General features: G+C 35.3%; 2 protein-coding genes across 2 annotated transcripts; both read left to right on the forward strand.

The window, feature by feature from the left end:
• Positions 1–150: 150 nt before the first annotated feature.
• Positions 151–1,952, forward strand: LOC126053875 (DNA primase large subunit-like). Its single transcript, XM_049837253.2, has one exon. The coding sequence runs from the start codon at positions 281–283 to the stop codon at positions 1,544–1,546; it is 1,266 nt and encodes a 421-aa protein (XP_049693210.2). The 5' UTR covers positions 151–280; the 3' UTR covers positions 1,547–1,952.
• Positions 1,953–4,917: 2,965 nt separating this feature from the next.
• LOC110380041 (uncharacterized) lies at positions 4,918–22,148 on the forward strand. Its single transcript, XM_064037717.1, has 6 exons — positions 4,918–5,491; positions 13,981–14,203; positions 14,626–14,801; positions 16,072–16,198; positions 18,529–18,648; positions 19,934–22,148. The coding sequence occupies exons 1-6, from the start codon at positions 5,177–5,179 to the stop codon at positions 20,017–20,019; spliced, it is 1,047 nt and encodes a 348-aa protein (XP_063893787.1). The 5' UTR covers positions 4,918–5,176; the 3' UTR covers positions 20,020–22,148.
• Positions 22,149–22,499: the final 351 nt, after the last annotated feature.

The following is a 22,499-nucleotide window of genomic DNA, read 5'->3' on the forward strand; positions in this document are numbered from 1 at the left end:
TGGCCAAAAAAGTTGATACACTAGAGGCTTTGTTTAAAGACTTCAAATAGATTATGGTTCAGTTCGTTTTAGTCGATTTTTGTCCATCCCTTAAAAAATGACATAACCAACAAAACGTCAACATGATGTGACAACAAAACATCTGTCAGTGTCAGGTGTCACGATGGAAGTAAACAAAATCTAGCTGAACTGCAAAACTTGTTGTTAAAAAGCCTTTTGATATTTATGTGGCTCTTTAATGACGCTAACATGTTAGAGGAAGAAACAGTTTTAATTGAAGATGTCATTCTTCTATTTAAATCCAGTTAAAGGTGATTTACCTGCTCATTTACTGGAAGTTATTCTCTTCAGCAGGTTGGGACATTTAAACACTGTTTTCAGTAGCGAACCTCCTGTTTACAACGAATTTGTCGTAGAGGGAAGTATATACGATAATGTGGGACATTTTATACTCTGCATAATTTCCATTTTAAGCGAAAACCGAGAGTTTTCAGAGTACATCCTTAGGACTGAGTTGGAGCTATTCAAACAGCGCCTTACGTCCTTGACTGCTTACGAAATGCGATCATTCTCTAAGAAGCTACTCAGAAGTATCAAGAAACATGATAGTGTGCCAGAATTCATTGAAGCATTACAAGTATTATGTCAACATTTGATGTTGAAAGAGGTTGCTCAACACATGTGTGCGGCGCACAGATACGACTGCGCCAAGCATAATATACGCATACATTTCAAACAGTGCCTGCATCTCGTAGCTAAAAGACAGGTCGAAATAACTAATGGAGTGGCTGTTATACCATGTGGTAAATGGTATCAATATTTAATGTCACTTTTTAGACAAAACTTGGTGAACCGAATAAAGAAAACAGATTTGGCGCCACTCAAGAGTGACTCGAGGATAATGGAACTTCTTTACAAAATTAAAAAGCAATATACTTTCTCTAAGCAAATGAGTAATAAGTTACTTAGTAAAGATGTAGACTCCGCATCTACATACTTTCCTCCTTGTATGCTTAACCTGCATCAGAATCTAAGAAAGAGACATAGACTATCTCACACACAGAGGTTTCATTACAGTTTATTTTTAAAAGACATTGGTATGCCTATAGAAGAGTCCATAGATTTTTGGAGGTCAGAATACAGGTTACATCCAAATGGTCACCACAGCTGTTGCCATAATTGGGAAAAAGATGAAAAGAAATACATATATGGTATAAGACATATGTATGGTTTAGAAGGATGTAAAAGAAATTATCCTTCTGTGAACTGCCAAGTTATACAGAGCATAGACAATTCTAACTCTGAAGGAGGGTGTCCATTCAAGTCTTTTGACTATGATAAAATGGTCCCCCTTTTGAAAAACTGTTCACAGCCAGTGTTGTCACAAATTAATGAATTAAAAAGTAAAGGGTTGTACACAAATGCCTGTATGTTATTCATGCAGAATGGTTTTACAAAGGAAAATTGTGATAATTCTAGCTTTAATTTTACCCCTGTTAAATTTTATAATATGTCTATTTTGGAAAGTAAAGATGCCAAATTATGATTATATTTTTAGAAAATATTTTTCTAATTTGTGTTTTTATGGTAAATTATGTGGGTTTTCCATAGTGAATATTTTATTAAATGGACTAAGATTTTAAAATTATATATTGTGGAAATTGCCTATGAAAAAATTTAGTTAAAACATGAAATAAGAAAATTTTTCTATAAATGTACTTGGTATTTAATACCCAACTGCGCAACACAAAGGAGGGTATTGTGTTTGTTTGCTTAAAGTATGTTACATAATGGTTGTAAGACTGATAAATGAGGACATTGTAGTCAAGTTTAATCTGACACACTACAAATGGTATTGTTCACCTCACTAGAGACATGTCTATTTTTTACTATGAATTGATAGTATTTTTGGAATAATATATAATCTAATGAATTACTATGGACTTCAAATAATAAAATTATTGCAAAAAAAATTTTTTTTTCATTTATCTTTGAGCCTATTCCTTGGGCTAACAACATAACATACATAGGCACATACAAAAATTCAAGTTGAAAACCTCCCCCAGTTTGCAAGTAGGTTAAGAAATTCAAAATAACCCAACAGGGACTTTCTGTGCCAAAGGAGGTGCAACAGCAAAGAAAAAATCTCTATGATGGATATTCTGTGAGGTTTCAGACTTCAAACATTATGGTTACAGATGTCAAGATATCAGAAGTTTTCCACAGTTTTTCCTTAATTCTTTTTATTTATACCTAAGTACTGAAGACTGTTGATGTTACTAAACTAATTCATTTATCTATTCAATTCGTGATTCATATTCATATCTGTTACCTGTTTAACGTGATTGATAAGAAACAATATTATTACCTACTATAAGTTCTTTCGTACCTAAGGTGGCATAGGAAACGCACCAGCGATGTACCTACCTACCTGGGAATTCGGCCTGGGAAGGTTGATTAAATCGGTAGGTACTAACATAATATGTAGGTATGTCTAGGTACGCTGCCCTAAACTGAAATGAAGCTCACCACTATTGCTTTTCTACCTTACCAACCCTAATGCGGTGGGGGCGCATCATTTCAGCTTTGACGAGCTATATCTTGCTACAAATGGCATAGAGAAAGGCCACGAAAGCGCACCTACATAATAATATAATTTTTTCTCCTTTAATCATGCAATTCGACTTTTCTTCGTACCATGAGGCTTGTTGTTAAACTAACTCCCACTGCCAGTCGATGCGATGCTTTGGACTTTTGCCATCCTCTCTTTGCGAGATCCCTGTTTGCGAGGGAGTCGGTAACCACAACTGCAATCGACAGTTAAATTCAAATACCTATAGAGCTTACTATGAACTCTCTGAACGATTTCAAAATGAACATAAATGAATGAGCGCTAACACCAAAAACTGTTGACGTTTCAAGGATTTCCTTATTTATATAGATAATCAAATTCTCTACAAGTAGGTACAGTCAACTTCAGGTCAGTGGTAACAGTTTTATAGGAAAATCGTACTTATTACTATTGAGTTAAGGTGCATGACAGTTACCACTGATGTGCGGTCTACCGTACTTGCCTAAACACTTCGTTAATGATAATGCTGTCTCATTGATAAGTCTAATTGAATGATTAATGTAGGCACATAAGATTAAAGTGCCTACATTCAGCTTTTTGAAGAGGTGCTAAGTTTAGTTGCCCTCCACACCTTTTCCACAATATTGGCAAACCTAGTAACCTAGAAGTCTAATAGTGGAAGACGTGAATCATTGATTGTAGGGCCAAGGCCGACACGCCTAGTGTCACACACCCTGCACCCGGCGCTTCGGTGCAATCAAATCAATGCATTAGGTACATATTTACACCTGCACTATGAGAACTCGACCCGTAGCCCGATTTCTGTGGCACTTGAAATGCCTATAGGTATTGTTAAAACACTTAGGACTGTCGGTCGGTCTAATTCTAGATACAAACCGAATGTCTTGCCAAAATCAGTTACCTACACCAATCAACGTGTTCTTTATTAACCTTCAGTGGTGCTTAATGAGCAGACACTTCTAATTCTCAATTCTTATATTCTTTTCTTTACGCTTCCCACTTTCATTTCTGCTAAAAATAAAATCTCATAACTAACACAAAATAAGAATACCTACTAAGCCTGAGCCCCTAATATCGTTAACTTCAAAAGCAGTCACTTCAGATTAAGTAGCAGGTATTGTTAGTATTGTTAAGTGCGACATCAAACATTCGTTGATTATTCTCATGAAAAACATTCAACAGTCAGTCTCGTCTCGACCGCAAAAGAATGTATACCTCTTACTTACGCAGTGGCGGATTTAGAAACTTGCCGCTAGTAGGCCATTCAATTTTTGCCGCCTCTAATGATTGTGAACTTAATGATATTTCTGTCAGTTACTAGATTATTTTTGCAAGCCTCTATGTACCGAAGAGTTTAATGTTAAGTAACAAGTTTATATGTCAGCGACTTTGAAGCGTAAAACCTCTGTAACTTTTAAACGGCTCAATCGATTTTCATCAAACATGTCTAAGAACACTCGCTCGTAAAACACCTGTAGTACAAAAAAATAAATAAATTGAAATCGGTTCATTTGTTTGGGTGCTATGATTCCGTGGCGGTGTAGCATCGGGTGGCACCCGGGGCGGAGTACCTATTGAGCACCCCCCAAAAAAAACGACAAATGTAAAAAACTAAAAAATTTTGTACGAAAACAAGTAAAAAAAAACCACCGTAAAGTGAAAAAGTCGCGAGCGAAGCGAGCGCGATTTTTTTTAGTTTTGGTACACAAAAATGCCGACCCAAACAAGAGTGGAAAAAAGCAGTGCAAATAGAAGAAGCCGCGAGCGTAGCGAGCGCGAAATTTTTGATGTTTGGGACGTAATAATACCCAAAGAAATCAGAAAATAGTCAGCGACAAGCGAAAGGCGCGAGCGCAGCGAGCGCGAAATTTTTTGAGTCTTGGAACACAAAAATACTCCAAAAGTTCTCCACCTCATGAACAGCTTAGAAATCGTCAGTGTAGAGCGTCAGTTGTTTTTGCTACTTCGGTGCTTTAACTTTTTGTTAGATTGAGGACTCAAAGAGCGCAGAACAAACCAGGAATTATGAAAAAACCGCGAGCGAAGCGAGCGGATTTTTTATTTTATTTTTATTGAAACGCTATTAGAATATTTTAAAATTCATGATCACGTAAGTACCTAAGTATACATATATAACAGTTTATTAATTTTGCGTTTATTAATCGTTTATTTATATATGGATTGTGTACTCATATACTCAATTATAAAAAAAAAACCTGTAAAAAAAATTGCTAAATTTGCCGCCCCTCTAAATCTGCCGCTCTAGGCACTGGCCTACTTGGCCTATTGGTAAATCCGCCACTGTACTTACGAGCCCATAACATTAACAAAATGGTATCTATTAGAAAATAATTCGCACAAAACAGTCAAGGCAATTAGGTGCGCCACTAATTTCTTACGCGCGTTTATAGCGTTGCTGCTAAACTAATCGGCAGCTAGGGCGGCGCGCCATGAATCAGTTCGAAGCACGCACCAGTGGTAGGCGCGCTGAAACATCTGTTGGCGTTACACGGCACGCCGGCTGATAACGTGTTTTAGTCTGTTCAGGTTGTTCGACGCGGCAGGCGCCAACACAACTCCGCCATGGACGGTCACAAACCCCTCGACTCGTTCCCCGTCGCCTTCAACGGCGAGCATTATGACTTAAAACAATTTATGCGCGACCACCCCGGAGGAGTGAACACGCTCAAAAATTATAAGGGCAAGTCCATACTGCACGCGATGCAGAAGTTCGGCCACAGTAACAGTGCGTACCATATGATGCACGATCTGCGAGTGGACAGTGATCACTTGAAGGATGTGAACTTGACCGGTGAAGTGAGTGAGAACGGACGCATCATCACTGGTGAGGAGAAATCCAGGAACGTTGAGGAAATCAAATTCTTAGAGGAATTAGAGGTTTGTTGACATTTTTTTCATATTTTATATGGCTCCATATGTGTAGAAAAGGATTGTAGATATCGGTGCAAATCAAAATAAAAAAACGCATATGGAATTTGGGCCAAAAGAATGTACCTACCTACATACGGAAATTGAATTTTATGGTTGGTTTTTATAACAATACTGTTAAATTTTTCCGCCATTGAAAAGAAAAATTGCCCTAAAATCGATGACCTAATTCAATTCATTCAGATACCAACAGGTTGTAGGCATCAGCTTATCAATGCACCGGAAATGGTTTATCGAAGTTTTTTACAAAAATAGACTAAAAACCTATACACCTAATAAATAATTATAGGTAAGTAGGGACATATCCTTATTTATGCACAATCCTTCTCCGTGTGAGAGGAGGCCTGTGCCCAGCAGTGGGATGATAAAAAGGCTGTAACAGAGACATTATCCAATACCCAAAAAAGTTAAATAAATTAACCCAGAAAATATAAATACAAAAACGAAGCATTATTTCTTGAATTCCATGAAAATTATAATAATGAGGTGTGTTTTTTGTGCAAGATTATAATTGATATACCTCTAGCTAAGAGAACTAACATACACAGGTAAGGATGTACCTACGCACTTCAATACCCCAAAAAAAAAACCTTTTTTGAATTCGATGAAAAATAAAAAACACAAATGAGGTTTCAATCATTAATCAAATAGGTAGGTAAATAAATAGTGCTTAACCGACACCCAAGTAAAAGCAAGTTATGTGTGTAGATCATGAGATGCTATCAGACACTCCAATGGTGTCAAGGTTGATCGTAACTATGCTTTATTGTATCATTTCGATAGTGCTACCGAATTCTACAGAAATTATGAACAAGATATCGGAAAATTATGAGTTTTTCTTCAGTTTGTGTAAAGGTTATTTAGAAAGAAAGAAGTTAAAAAAAACGAATTAGCACGGTAATATAGTTTATTAGTTTGACCATGGATGTTTCTCTCTGTAACCTTTTTTATTACAATTTATAAAAAATCCATAAGATGTTCTATTAATCCAGAATAATTTTCCTTTTGTTGGTAAGCAGTTTTCAAATAACGAAGGTCTTTTTATTAATCTTGGAGGGAACTTGAGTTAGTAAGCAAAATTAAATAAGTATGCCTAGGTACGATTTCTGTCAATGCAATTAAACATAGAGATTGAAGAAAGCAAAAAAAAACCGATCTACCTAAAACCTTTTCCCAAGTATTATAAGTATGCTGAAGACCCTATCAAAATCGGTTTAGTCAAACGTGAAATAATAGCGAAACTGGGAACCTCCTTATTTTAAGTTGGTTAAAAAACATAATCTACAAACCAAAAACATGCACTTCCACACCAATCATGTCAACAAACTCACAATATAAAAAACTAAGTAACATGCAAAACTTTCACACAACTTGGTACACACTTAAATATTTTGTTTAAATCTTTCGATGTCAACATCTTGAAGACGGACTCATGCAGGATTGCAGGTACTTCAAAATGAAGCTAAAAAATCAGCCCATATTGACAGACCTTACCTACTTATAATTTTATAAGCGAAACGAAAGTATAAACTGTGGTATAAATCTGTCTGTCTGATTGTCGGGCTTTAAGCGGAAACTACTAAACCGATTTAAATTCAAACTCAAAATATGTATTTGTTTAAGGCCTAACGTCTGACGGCCTTTTTCAGGCGATGCAAATTTGAAGGCTATATAACATACCAACTTATTACTATTTACTACTTAAGTATATTATATTCTTTGAATATACGTATTATAAATACATATGTATGTAGGTATATTATTTAGATATATTTGCTTATTCGCAACATTACGTAGAAATAGTAGTCCGAGTAATATATATTATTTTTATACTTAATTACAAGAATAGTTAGTTCACGGAAGTGCACAGTCTAGCTCAGTGGTTCTTAACCGGTGGTCCGCGGACCACTGGTGGTCCCTGGAGGCACTCTCAAGTGGTCCGCGAAGCTTGGCTTCGCGACGTTGCTATACCTTATCTAACTTATAATTTTTATCGACTTATAATTGCGAGCGGGGGTTTTCACATGGACGTATATCGGGTGTGTCGTACCTAGTTCCCCCATTCATGAAAATGTATGTTTGGGCTACATTTGGTTGAAGTTGAATAATATTTGGTTGAAGTCCGATAAAAATTTCGCGCTCGCTTCGCTCGCGTATTCAGAAACTATATTTTCTTGTATTGGCATTTGTCAGCAAACAAAACGTTAAGTACGTTTGGGCAAAATTTTACGTAATTTTTGTTTCAAGTCCGATAAAAATTTCGCGCTCGCTTCGCTCGCGCATTTAGAAACTACATACATAGGCAAGTTTTTCTTTATTTGCATTTGCTTACCTACACAACTGCCGACATGCGTTTAGCTTTCAGTAGAACTGAACCAAAAATTCAGATTTTTTTTTTTTGATAAATAATAAAGAAATGAGTGCTAATTTAGGTAAACCGATGAGGTGGTCCCCGGCAAGACAAACTTTGTTAAAGTGGTCCCTCATGTCAAAAAGGTTAAGAACCACTGGTCTAGCTAATAGTTAAAATGTGGTTAATTAGGCTCTATCAGGATTACGTATAATGTTTCCTTAGTTTTGTAGCAATATTGTTAATAGATTAAATGGTATCGATCTAAAACAAAATAGGTATATCCTATGAGGAACAGTTCAAACGTTCTAAAACAATGTTCCTAGTTCCTACCTACGCTATGTGCGTTGGAGTACCTACACAACACACATAGGTCAATACCTACTAACATATAAATGCGAAAGTAATTCTGTCTGTCTGTCTGTTACGCTTCACGTCTAAACCACTGAACTGATTTTGATAAAATTTGGTACCTACAAAGATGAGAGTTGACCCTGAGAAAGAACATAGGATAGGTAGTTTTTTATCTCGAACTTTTGAAGAGTTCTCATAGAAACACGATAGGTATAACCGAACTCGACATGGGCGAAGGCTAGTGTGAATATCAGAATAAAAAAACTGTAAAAAAAATACCTACTTCTGAATACACTAAAAAGCAGAAAAAATACGTTAGGTGCATCGATCTAGAAGTTGGAGTCTAGAAGATGCAGCTATGTTTATTTCGCCACCGATTTCTAGACTGATGCACCTAGCGGTTGGGAAACATAAAAAATCGGCCAAGTGCTAGTCGGACTCGCGCACGAAGGGTTCCATACCATTATTAATTATAAAACGGACAAAAAAATCACGTTTGTTGTATTACCCCATAAAATATTTATTTAATTCTAGTTTTCAGTATTTGTTGTTATAGCGGCAACAAAAATACATCATCTGTGAAAATTTCTGCAGACGGACGGACGGACGGACGGACAGAGGAGCGAAAACAATAGGGTCCCGTTTTACCCTTTCACTGAGAAACAATTGTTTATAAACACTGTTTCAGAAACAATATCTACGTGTTTCTGAAACAAATAATTTTGTTTCAGAAACATATAATTTTGTGTCTGTGGACTATGTGGATGGCAGAGTTTCCGAAACATTGTTGCTGCAAACTACTACGTGATGTTTCAGAATCTGTGTATCTGAAACATTGTTTCCCAGTGAATACATGGCTTAAAAATACAAATATCCGATTTGAAAACCTCCTTATTGGGAAGTGCGTTAAAAAGTAAAGCAAGCGTTGAACTCGATGGCTCTCGGAATTATCTCTATCCGAATTAAACTACTTTTAAGTAGGCAATGTACAGTCAACTTCATGTCAGTGGTAACAGTTTTGTAGGAAAATCGTACTTATTACTATTGAGTTAAGGTGCATGACAGTTACCACTGATGTGCAGTCTACCGTACCTACTTTTCTATTTATTTTCTTTTATTTTCCCCGCTTATCTTGTAGCATAGTGGCTTTTTTGTGGCACGAGGCAAACTACTGACAAATTAACTATTTTGAAATTACCTAAACAAAAATGTATTAGGTACCTAATGTTATTTACAGGCGATTTTCATACCTACGAGTTGATATGAATTTCAATATTTTGAGTCACACAAGGAAAAAGTGGAGCTTTCCCCAAAACTGTTCAATGACTCATATACCTACAGCTCGTAATAAATCTATCTATCTAGATATTCAAATCTGTACGCCACTGATAAACAATGATAAGCAGAATGTTCACAACTCTTTTCAGCGTACAAAACCAAATAAAAATGTGATATAACATTCACGTAGATAAAATAATCACATCGAAGATGAGTCATTCATTAGGCTTTATCCTTGAATTACCTACCTATCTGATTTATCTTTTGACAACTAAATAGATAGGTAGAAAACTTATATCTAACTAAGGCTGATAGAAGACTTTAGATTATTTTTATTATTCTAGATAATATGCAGATAATGATGAATGAATGGAAGCTTCCATAACCAAATAGATCAGATTAGGAACACTATCCCGCCAATTCCTGGATACATCATCGTAATCATTAGTCCTAGATTCAACATTTATAGGCTCAATCTTCTGACTTATGCCTTATTATTGTGTCTGAAATCTGATTGTTGAAACATTCGTTGTTCTTAATAATTATTCAGTGATTGCAACTCTTGATTAAGCTCATAAATGGCTGAATAATTTAGAATCTAACACGCTAGTTATATTTTGTCAATACTTGCGTACCTTATTAGTACCTATGTACCTTATTCGTACCTTACGTACCTTATACGTACCTGTTTACCTTATTGGTACCTACGTACCTTATTAGTACTTACTTACTATCTGTTGAGTGATAGTTTATTTGGGAATCGTTTTATCAGACACCTGTATACAAGCTGTTATCGTAACGTTTCGCCAGTTGCCGATAACCATGGGGCTTACGTGATAGATAGCGCGACCCAGGCCGAATTTTAATAGGATTTTTTTAGCTATTGTCAGCGGTTTCTATCGCGTTCCGGGGGAACTTCTTCCCGTACCCGGAAAAAATATAGCATATGTTATTCGGGGATAGTCCAGCTTACAAACAGTGAAGGAATCGATTTTGTATTTCAGATCCCACAAAAAAAATTGAACTAGGTATTTATTACATTCGTATACTTATAGATAAATATTAATGGTAATGGGGTTTGAATCGGTATGTTTAAAGAACAAAAAATATGGGACTGTTTTTCACTTTTCGTCTTTATATCAAAAATTTAAATCTATACATATAAATCATTTAGTTAACATAAGTACGATAAGTTTTGTAACACTTCAAAAATGAGTTATTACCTACTCCTTAGCCTTAAGTGATAGAGAGGCCCTTGACTATAAGATTTTGTCATAAGAGGCTTACGCACTTAACTTTTATCTAAATTTTTTTATTTAAATTCCGAGAACGTGAAATTCTTAGGCAGGTACTAAGGTAAATTCTAAAATGTGAGTAAGTTATGCGTAAACTTAGCTTTTTTACCTACGCACATATTTGTTTCTGAAGTATTTTCTATAGGAAAAGATGTCCTTAAAAGTATGGATCAAACCAAATAGAGGGTAGGTGAGTATATATCACATATTATTAACTATGTAGTTACACTATATCGAATAGTGATAAAGATAATACAGGTCATAAATGTCGGAGAAATCGGTATTTTACGTTTTACAAGCCTCCGTCCATGTCTTTTCATTTGATCTATAGTTCGAAGTATTGTCGAAGTAGTATTTGATAATACTACTTCGACATACGACATACATAGATCACTATACGTAAGTAGGTAAATCAGTAAAGGCATGAGCATAGATTCCGTTCTAGAAAACTTAAAACGATAGGATAGCATTTCCAGCAACAGTTTATTTCATTCTGCGTTAACCTTGACACAAATCTGATTTTAATTTATAAATGGCGACGCAATTTCTCGGTTTCCATAAGCAAATTAAGTAAGCAGTTTGTTTTGTTTCATTAAATTACAATGTTGCTTGACTTTTGTTTTTCACTGCATTCATTAAGTTTAGCAAATGGATTAATTATTGAATCTTCATTTGGTCACAGGCATGCCTCACACTTACCTACTCACGTAAGTAGCTTATGTAGCTCATTAACTTACGATTATTTGCAAATGTTAAAAACAAGCAACTTGCGAAGGGTCGCTTATTTTTTAGGACTTTTCACAACTTAGGGAGGTTACCTACTTACGTTTTCTTATGGTAGCAACTTATACCTAAGTGGAAAGGGGGAGTGAGGAGTGCGAAATTAATTTGTAGATTAGTTTAAAGTATATTTTATGAGGAAAATTGGTTTTTAATTGTCAAATCCTAATTATGCGTTATATTAACCTAATTATATTTGTTTTTAGGAACATTTATAGAGAAATATGAAAGGCGGCGTTTCACATTAATATTTAGTTTTTTTTAATGATCTATCAATATGTCAGTCATGCGTGACTGTTAATGTGTTTTTTGTTTGTTTATAATTACTTAGATATGTTTTTGTGGAAAGACTGAATAGATAACATGCACTCCCACTTGGCTTTTAGGAAATTTGAACTCAAATATGATTACAATTCATTGGTTAAGTATGAATAAATTATTAATGAGCTTCTTGTCAATAAAATTAATGTTATCTTTCTAGTTGCTATAGTGTTATGAGTCATCATTCATGTTCGTCATTATATGTAGAAACACAAAATTAACTAATCACTTACCTAACACTTTTATATTGAGGAAAACTTTCATATTATCGTATTACATATATCAAAACTATAGGTAGGTATATAAGATGGAAAAACCTATTCGTTTATCTACCAAGCTACAACTTGTATTTACGATTACCTAAGTACTTTTGTTACTGAAGCTTAGAAGCTTTCCTAACCTAACTCTAGTACTTATTACAAGAAGGTTAATGTATTTGTAAGACTTAAGTATACTTACGTTTGAGAATAAGTACGTATAATTATATGATTTAAAACTTAGCAAATTAGGAATTTAGAAGTTACATAGAGGTTTAGGTTGTGCCTTTATCTTTGATAAACTGATACCTTTGTAATAACAAACAGCCCTTGTTTTTGACACAACGAAAAAAATAAAAAGGTTACTTGTTGCGCTGGCAATGAATACACTTTTGTACCTACTTAGCGCTAAGCCATTTTGTAACACGTAGGCACCTACTCTATACATTGTGGAATGCAAAATAAATAATATGGATATGAAATAAGTACAGTTGATACTTAAGACTTATAATTTAGGTTTGTTTGGGTTAACTGAGAAGGTAACAAACTCCGACCGAACTCTATAGGCAAAACAACAGAGTTTTGTTATTGAGGGGAAGTCCCTAATTTTGTTTACGTCGGCAGTTATTATATGCATAAGTAAGTAGGGCTATTGTTAAGGCTAATGTTACACATATTTGATTCAGTTAATTGTAGGTACACAATGTAGACCTAGGCATACCTAACCTTTGTCAAAAGCATGCGATTTATCATTCATAATGGACGTTGATAAAAAATATGCCTAAATTTTATATGGACTAAGTACACTTAATAACAGTTCTAATTTGAATCGTGGTTATTCATATTTTAAAAATTACACGAAATTACAAAAAAAAAAACTGTCTCTAGGGTAACAAGTCTCGTCGTGTCATCAAAACTAATATTAAGAAGGGCTTAACTCTCTGAAAGCTTTATAACTACCTACCTACTTATGTACTATTTAAAAATATTTCACATTTGGGAAGGTACACTTAGAGTACTCCCGAGTGATATAACTAGCCTATATTGTATCCGGGATACGGGAAGAAGTTTCCCAAGGACGCGGGAACATCTAGTTTGCGATAAAGAAAGTATGACTCACTTCGAGCTATGCGTACTTGATGAGGACAACAGGACGTAAAATATTCTGATAACACAAATAAATACCTACCTACTGAAAACCTTACATAAAGTTCATTTTCCGCGTGACGTAAAACAGTTACCTGCTCGCTAAATACCTACCGATGTTAATAATCATCAAATTATCGGCGATGCGCCGTCGAAACCAAATGGGCTGAAGGCCAGTTGTGATCTACATAGACTTAATAGTTTTCCTATTTTAGAAATAAATGGACCGAACCATCAGATAGCAATATTTATCTGAATCTCAATTATAGGTAAATTACTAGTATAACTAAGAGGTAGGTAAGCCGATTAGATGATATCTTATACATGGACGAGTAAATTTTATTCGTCCGTGATCGTATAGGTACCTACAACTGATTAATCATCAAGTGGAGTAGTCCACACACCGCACGATTTTTTATTGGGAACTTAGAGAAGTCTTACAATCTCTTAAGTACAGTCTCTACGATATTTGGCATAGCAATTATTTTTTTGATGGGATATGTATATCATGGATTTCAGGCCATATCAGATTGTTACGACCTAAACTAAAACCCGCCGGAAATTGTGTGCCCAGAGCTTACCTAACTCTTTTGAACAACCCCGCAGTTACATTGAAACTTTGAAACCACATAACTAAAGTCCATTTCCTTGTTCCAGGCTCGGCTAGACTGGTCAAAGCCCTTACTAAACCAGCTGGACGCCATCGCCCCCCACTACGAAACGTGGGTGAACAGTGCCGTCTACAGAAAGTGTAGACTCTTCGCCAGTCCTTTGCTGGAGAGCCTCACGTACACACCCTGGTACCTGGTGCCCATGTTCTGGGTACCCATCATATTGTACCTTGGAGTCACGCAGTATTTAGAACTGGTTGTTTGTGGAGGTAATTTGTTGCTCTTCGATATTTTTGCATGAATGTAAATAGAAGAATATGGATTCAGCCATGATCAGATACCTAATTAAATTAGGTGTCATAATGCTTTGTCTTATCGCTAAGAGTGATCTCTTCCAGACAACAAGTCACAATCATCAAATTGTTAGTTATAATTTTTAATTTTGACATTTCGAGTTTCTGTTGTACGAGAAGTCATGTAAGTTGACTTTAAAGAGACGATGAGGAGAAACTTTGCCATGATAAAAATAAAACTACTGTTTTTTTTTAATTCAAGCTCAAAATTTTACCCGAAAGCATATTATAAAAACTATTTTATTTTATTTTATTTTTTTTATTTATTTATATTCTTCAAAACTCTAAGCTATTCTTTCCAGCCAAAACTGGTATAAAATACAAATTAACATTTGCAGATTCTTGCACACAGACCCCTCTATCAAACGGCCAGTACATATATCACGTGGCGCTGGGCGTGCTCATCTGGACGGCACTGGAGTACACGCTGCATCGGTGGGTGTTCCACCTGAACCCTGGCTCCTCCGTCACGCTGATCAAGTTCCACTTCCTCATACATGGAATGCATCATAAGGTGAGTTTTATAACCCCAGCCGGCCACCAAGGCCAACGCCTGTCGGGGCTCCGGAATTGTTCGAAAGAGCTAACGCGGCCCTGGTACATAAAGGGCTCAAGAAAGGACATGGTAGGTTTTGGTTAGTAAGAGTCTGACTGCTGAGCTGCTAACCCACAGCGTTTTGTAAATCTTTCTACAAACCTGCAGTATTATTATAAAGAGGAACCTAGAACTGCTATATTGAGACTATTTTATCTCTGAATACATTTTATCTGGGTGCGGAAAGTAGCGCCTAAGCTACTCAAATCAAATCACAAGAAAAAGTGCCATCTTTGTTTTGGATAATTCTAGGCCTTAAATTAAAGTACCAATGGGTCTTATGCCATTTAAATTTCTGTGCTGTTGACATAATCACAAGGTTTTTATATCGCAATAGTATTAAATTAAATAATTTATATTAAAAATCATTAATTCAAATATTTTTCCGTGAGCCTACATGAGTTTTCCTCGAGCAAAAAGTTTATACGCAATATCCAACCATCAGTAGGTATTGCGCAAAACATAATAGAAATTGTGTAAAAATATTATGATGCAATAAACACTTAATTCCGTCTGACTGGAGTTTAATAATGACTTTATCATAATATATTTTATTTTATCATACCTATAACCATAACTTAGTTATTAGATATTAGTAGATACGAGTTAAGAGATAAGATTTCACGCACAATCATTCAAAAATCACCTATCTCTGTTTTGCAATTTATGATGATTGGAAAGACAATTTTTATTGTGGTATTAAAAGGTGATAATATGTAGGCATTTACCTAACATCAAAATTATGAATCAGTTGATTGATGATGATGACTAGAACAATAAATAATCACCTAATTTCATCATAAGTACCTCTTTATAGCACCTGAATAGATAGACAGATATTGTTTAGTGTTCATCATGATTAAAACAACGCAAAATATTATGAAACGCAATGTAAGGTTTTACCTATTGGCCGTCTTATCGCTAACTAGTCGTTTTGCGCAGCCTGAGTCCCCAGGGAACTACTGCCCGTACACGGATAAAATATAGCCTATGTCACTCAGGGATAGTATAGTAGTACCTTCCCAACAGTGAGAGAATTTTTGAAATCGGTCCTGTAGTTTACAAACAAAGATAGTTTCCTCTTTATTATATTAGTACTTATATAGAAAAGCAATTTCTTCCTCACAACCTTTGGATGTTATTTCACTTTAGAAGTTAGTAAATTAATATAATATCTCTTTGGCTGCAGGTTCCATTCGACGGTCTTCGGCAGGTGTTCCCGCCTGTGCCAGCATTTCTCCTGGCCGTCATTATCTACTCAATGCTGAAGCCATTCCTGGCCGTACCTCTCTTGAACCTGACTGGAGGACTTATTGGTAAGAATACCTTAAAATTTTAATTATGTAGGTCCCTGGGGTTCTCAAAACACTACTGCGAGGACGCGAGGCGACAAATGTCTAACTTTTGAGAACAAAGTTGTTGATGGGAACTTTGGGCTGTCTTCGTACTTCCAATTGATAAAGCACGGGAGCTATTGTGATCCTATGTTACTGCACACCCTTCTGTAAAAAATATGAAATATGAGGTCATCATACTATTTGTCTCTTCAAGTGTTCATTAACTAAGTACCTAGTCGAAAAGATAATTAGGTAAAACGTTTTTGAATACGGACGTACATGTCATCTTATGCGTCCAAGAAATGAATTGTCAAAAATCGTGAACAAACATTATTAAGATAAGATATAATGTAGGTATGTACCTACGCATGTGAATGTTAGTTTTGTGAATAACCTAAATTACATAAAGCAATTAGGTCTGCGTCATCACTAAAACCAACACGTATTTTTTAATTTTTATTCCTAAAATGACCATAAAAGCATAATCACATGTAGGTCTGAATAATCTAGCTCCAGCCGCGGTTTCACACTCGTCCCGATTCAAATTTTCCCCGCACAAATAGTAGCTTATTGTTATCCTATAAGCTATACCTATTACTGCCAAGTTTCAAAAAAAAACTGTTCGTAGTTTTTCTTGACAGGGTAATATGCCAAATCTGAAAATAAGAACCTTTTCCTTCGCAGTCGACTTAAACAAAACACGGTGCAGCAGTACCAAAACAATAACTCGAGCATTGTACAAATACTCGTCCATTCAGGTATTATTAGAATGCAATCTGGTACGGTCAAGATGAATGGTGATGAGCATGACTCTGGCAGAGTCTACGTCAGACTGTGTTGGGCACGATGTATTTTGTGTACTAAGCAATATAGGGTTGAGAGTTAAAATCATCTTTCGCGCCTTTCCCCTACTATGTTGGGGTCGGCTTCCAGTCTAGTCTGGATGCAGTTGAGTACCAGTGTTTTACAAGGAGCGACTGCCTATCTGACCTCAACCCGGACAGTAAACTGTAGGTAATGTGCCTGAGTTCTCGAGTTCTTGATAAATATCCGCCTTGAAACGTGTTTGAATTTTTGGTATCAGTTTTAACGTGAAAGGAAAGATTAGGTACATAGTATTTATTGTGTTATCTTAGACATTTTTCTTTCAAGTTTTCCTGCTGAAAGAAACGAAATAAAATAGTTTAAAGTCCTTGGTCGGTACGAATATGAAATCCTACAACTAATTTTGTATTCTTTAGGATCTCCAAATGCATTTCGCCTAAAAACTCAAAACGTTGCCGTAGTGTAGGGTCCATTCTGCAATGAAACTGGTGCTGGAGTTTATATAGATTCAGCTATTACACTGTGGTGCATTTTGAATTCCTGTTTAAAACAGTTTAGCAACCCTACAATACCGTTGTTGTGGACGTCAGAACGTCTCGGGATATTGGGAGAAGCGATAGTAGACGAAAATAGGGCCGCGGTATTCACACCTCAAGTGGATCGTTACTTTTGTAATATTTGGTATAAATTATTATTGTAGTTATTGGGAAAGGACTTGCTCGGGAAAGTACTTGATAGATTCGTACTAAACAAAGAGCCATTCTCGGGTTCTTTGTAGGGTTCAGTATATAATGATGGAGTTACTAAAGACCTAGCAGAGTGGAGAATTTTGGGGCCTTTGTTCAGCAATGGATGTCTCTCGGCTGAAACGATGAGGTTCTTATTATATGTATTTTATGTAAAGTAAAAATAGTCAACTATGAGGCATCATGATCATTTCAGGAGAAATGTAGGTTTTTTCATTGAAAATGGTTTAGAATTTATCTCGTTCCATGAAAAACAAGATTACATACGTGACACGAGGAACGATAGGCGGAAATATTAATATCTCACAGTACTGTCACCTTGTGTTTGTTTGTCTAACTGATAAGCTGATAATTCTTATGTAACGGATTTTTAAACATAAATCCACGTGAATTTAATTCAGAAATGGTTTTAGTGAAAGTTTATCAATAAGCAGGAGTATTCCAAGCAACAGTGCGCCCTAAGAGCTTAATGACCTACAGGTCTACAACTGTACCTAGGTAGGTAAAAGCACGCAACATAGGCGCGGAAAACATGACCTCTCTTATTAGTCGAGCAAAAAGTTTAGCTTAGCTATAGCGGCGACAGTCCCCCAATGTAAACTAGAAGTCAGATACTAGGGAGGGCTTCTTAAGCCTACCCTTAAGAAGAAACGGCATCCAAAAAACCAAAAATTGAAACCAACTCCAAGATTTTTCAGAAAACGCTAAGTACATTTCTATATTTTTTATTCTTCCCAGGGTACCTGACATACGACATGATACACTACTACGTGCACCATGGCTCGCCTCGTGACGGCACCTACCTGTATGCTATGAAGAGATACCATTCTAACCATCATTTTATCAACCATGACAAAGGTAGGACATTATTCAAAGGTTTTTATTCCATACTAGCTTCCACCCGCGGCTTCGCCCGCATCGAGTTCGGTTATATCACGTTTCCAAGTGAACTCTTTAAAAGTCCGGGATAAAAAGTAGCCTATGTTCTTTCTCAATTTCAACTCTATCTCTGTACCAATTTTTTTAAATCAGTTCTTTGATTTAGACGTGGAAGCGTAACAGACAGACAGAGTTACTTTCACATTTATAATATAATATTAGTAGGGATAGACCTATTACAGGTGCTTAAGAAACGTCAAGCTAGTTGCGCTTTTCCAACGATTGGGTCTTACGGAGAACGGGAGAAGAACCGGCAAGAAACTCCTCTGTTGCTCTTCTTACAAGAAAATTGTAGCATTAATATGATCCTATCCGTTTTGTGGGAAATATTCTGTGTATAGAGATAAAAGTAGTCTACCTATATATTAAAAAAAATGGACTGTCTAAAACTGAAAGAATTTTTCAACCCGGATTAGTAGATAGCTAGTTCATGAGATAAGCGTGTTCAATATTCAATGTTTTTTTCCTATATATTTCCCTAAGGAAACTATTATTTTCGATTAAATTTCGGCAAACTATTTTCTATTAGTTACATAAATGATAAATTTTTCCTTTTCCAATCGATAAGGAAGTTTTATCTAAAGTTTAAATTATAGGAAGAATAGCTAGCTAACAAAATAATATATCGGTTGATAAACGTACTAAAAACCTATCTATCTATTTTATCGGCGCGTCCCAAAGATAATCTCGATTAAATATAAGGAAAATCTATAGTAAACGCACAGATTACTACCGTGACACAGTTTATTAAATATTCTAATAGCAACAGATAGGTTACATTTATGGCTTGATAATATATTTTATTAGGTACTTAAGAGGACCTAATTAGCGATGAGTTTGTGAAAAACTATAAGCAAAGTGCGATTTTCCTTCCTTATTTTTTACAACGCACTGAAATAAATTTTGATCCATTTGTAGAGGTTTACGTGCACTGTGGCCAGCGATACAAATTGATCCTAATATTCATTATGCTGGCTACAATATGATAAAAAAAGTTTATCTACCTTAAAACTATGGTGAGTTGCACCTTTAAATACGCACAACGATTACCTACCAAAACATTTTTATCAGTCAAATCGCAGGTTTGACCAATGAATGGCAAGTATGCGGCTGGTTTGTTATCGTTCAAGTTAAATGGCGTAACACACCCTTAGGTAAAGCCTTCTTAGAAGAGTTCCTAATTAAAAAAAGTTTTTTTTTTCAGCTTACGGCATCAGCAGCAAAATTTGGGACCACGTCTTTAGAACGGTAGTGTGCGTCAAGAAGTTAGGTTTTAGCTTACACTGGTAGGAATAACTTAGTTAGGTATGAAGTTTATTGTTGATATTGTGACAGAGTTTGTTTTAAACCATGTGAAGCACCCGCGTGCGTATATTGGAGTAATCCTCTCTGTTAGAGTAAGAAGGTTTTACATGTCCACAAAATATTGCTAAGTAAATGGAATAATGTGATTACTGCATTTTACACGTTCCGTCTAAGACGCTAATTTCTTAAACAATGAGTATTTTATGTAAATAGTATTCTTAATTCTTATATTTTCTCTGTACTAATGGTGAAGGTACTTATATTTTTAAAGATATGTGACCGTGCAAAAATGACAGTTGACCTCACGAACTGGGTCAGGTCTCGAGGTTTTAAAGGTCAAAATAAAATAACAATAGTATTCAAATACTTTCTATTTTGAATCGACTGCGGTATCGTTATGCAATACCTAGGTATTTGTAAAAGTAATCTAGTTGTCCTAGTGTGTCTGACGGCAAGAATGAACAAGACTATTATATTAAGAAGATATTTAATTTTAGTGAAGTCAGTAGTAGGTATATATTTATTTATTACTGTTACCAAAGTACTTATAGTGAAGTTAGGTGGATATTGATGTTAAGTATTGATTATGTTAATTTTATTGCCCTTAATAAGTTTCCTCGCGAGTCTTTGAACAAATTAATTTGTATAGGCACTTACGTAATTTTCATAAATATCTTAAGTTATTTACGGCATTATGTCCTAACTCTATGACTAAGCAAAATAAGGTGGAATCGCCTTTGTCATCCTCCCAGATATTCGCATAAACTAAAAAAAGGTTTTAAATGTTGTCTTCAATTAAGAAAAGAGTTACGCTTACTAGGTCTTTTGCTAGGGTTGTCCTATGCGGGTTCTTATACACAACGAAACTGGATAATGCCCATAGAGTACTGTTTAAAAGGTAGCCCTAGTCATAAGCTAAGATACCTATACTTACAGTTTACAGCGCTTTCACAATGCGGATTTTCCGCTTGATTTTCCCGCAATTGACAGCAAACAATTGATAAGTTATGTTCAAGTGATGAACGCGGGATAGGTTTCAGTTGCTTAGAATTAAGAAAAATCCGAGCGGAAAATCCGTTGGTGGGAAATGGCTGTTATTGTTGATTCTGTGATTTATGATGACTTTACAAATAATATATTTTATGGTAGACGTAAAGTAGGAATTGGAGTAAGAGTAATTTTGTGGAACAAGGATGCAGTGACATGCCAAAGACTAGAACAATGTGCCTTAATTACTATTTTATTTAAATCTGTAGTATCCCCAACCAGACGCCGGTTAACTTATCCGTATCTGTCAAATTTTACCAACATTAACATTAACCTTCCATTATTGTGAGGTTGAATATCTATTGAAGACATTTGACATATTTGAGAGATAGGTTGATTTGCTGTCGTGTGTTACAAACAGTGCGCTATTTGTTAAGGATTTGAATTAAAACTAAGAAGAACAATTATATTTAAAATGCTATTTATATTTATGGTATATAAGATATTTATATTGCACGTGACTGTTCCTGTGTATGTTGGCTGTTTTGTCATACTATTCTATTCTGATACAAATGTAGTAGTGCCTTCTTAAATGTATAAATATGGCTATCACCTTCATATTTTTACAGTTAGATTAACGTCGATAATATGTTTATTTCCTTATTTCCATTTGTTAAAAAGTCTATTAGAAAAGGAAATTGCAGATTGTTTGAAGAAAATAAGTGGGTATGATAAACTGGCCAAACGACAAGTTATCGTATTTCCGCTGAACGAAGGTTAAGTACTCAATTCTGAGAAGTCTATGGGCATACACCTACCCAGTGACGTCAGAAGGCTGGACTATGGTTACACTCCATATTTGAACCTCGATGTATTGTATTATCTGGCCGTTTTTTGGTACACAGTTGACAGTACCAGTAACAGAAAAAATGCATTCTTCCACGAAAATTGACAGCTGTCAACTGTCAAAATACGGTACTTACCACTATAAAATGATTGCATTGTAAAAAGGTTAATTATGAATTTGTATTTTTTGTTTACCTCATTGCAACTACCTTATTAGTGTAAAATCGTGCCATTAACAATTATGAATACATATTTTTAATAAAAGTTTTGTTTGAATTTTGTTTGTTTTTCCTTTAGGTAAGTATATTTTTTAAAATAAATTCTGAAACATTAAAATATTCTTCTTCCCGTACCGGTATAAAATATAGCTTATGTTACCCGGGAATAGTGTAGCTTTTCAAAAGTAAAAGCCTTTTTGAGATCAATTCAGTAGTTTCGGAGCATTTATGGTACAAACGAAAAAGCTTCCCGTTTATAATATTAGCATAGATAGGCAGGACGTAGGAAAACTATCAAATAAGTTTGAAATCAAAAAATTTGAAACCCGTAAGTGGTTTACGTGACTTAATATTAAATGAGTATCTACCTATAATTCTAATTACCTGCTTATAATAAAGCAATTGGATTACTAA

Source organism: Helicoverpa armigera, chromosome 14, assembly GCF_030705265.1.
Source record: "Helicoverpa armigera isolate CAAS_96S chromosome 14, ASM3070526v1, whole genome shotgun sequence".
NCBI classification, from domain to species: domain Eukaryota; kingdom Metazoa; phylum Arthropoda; class Insecta; order Lepidoptera; family Noctuidae; genus Helicoverpa; species Helicoverpa armigera.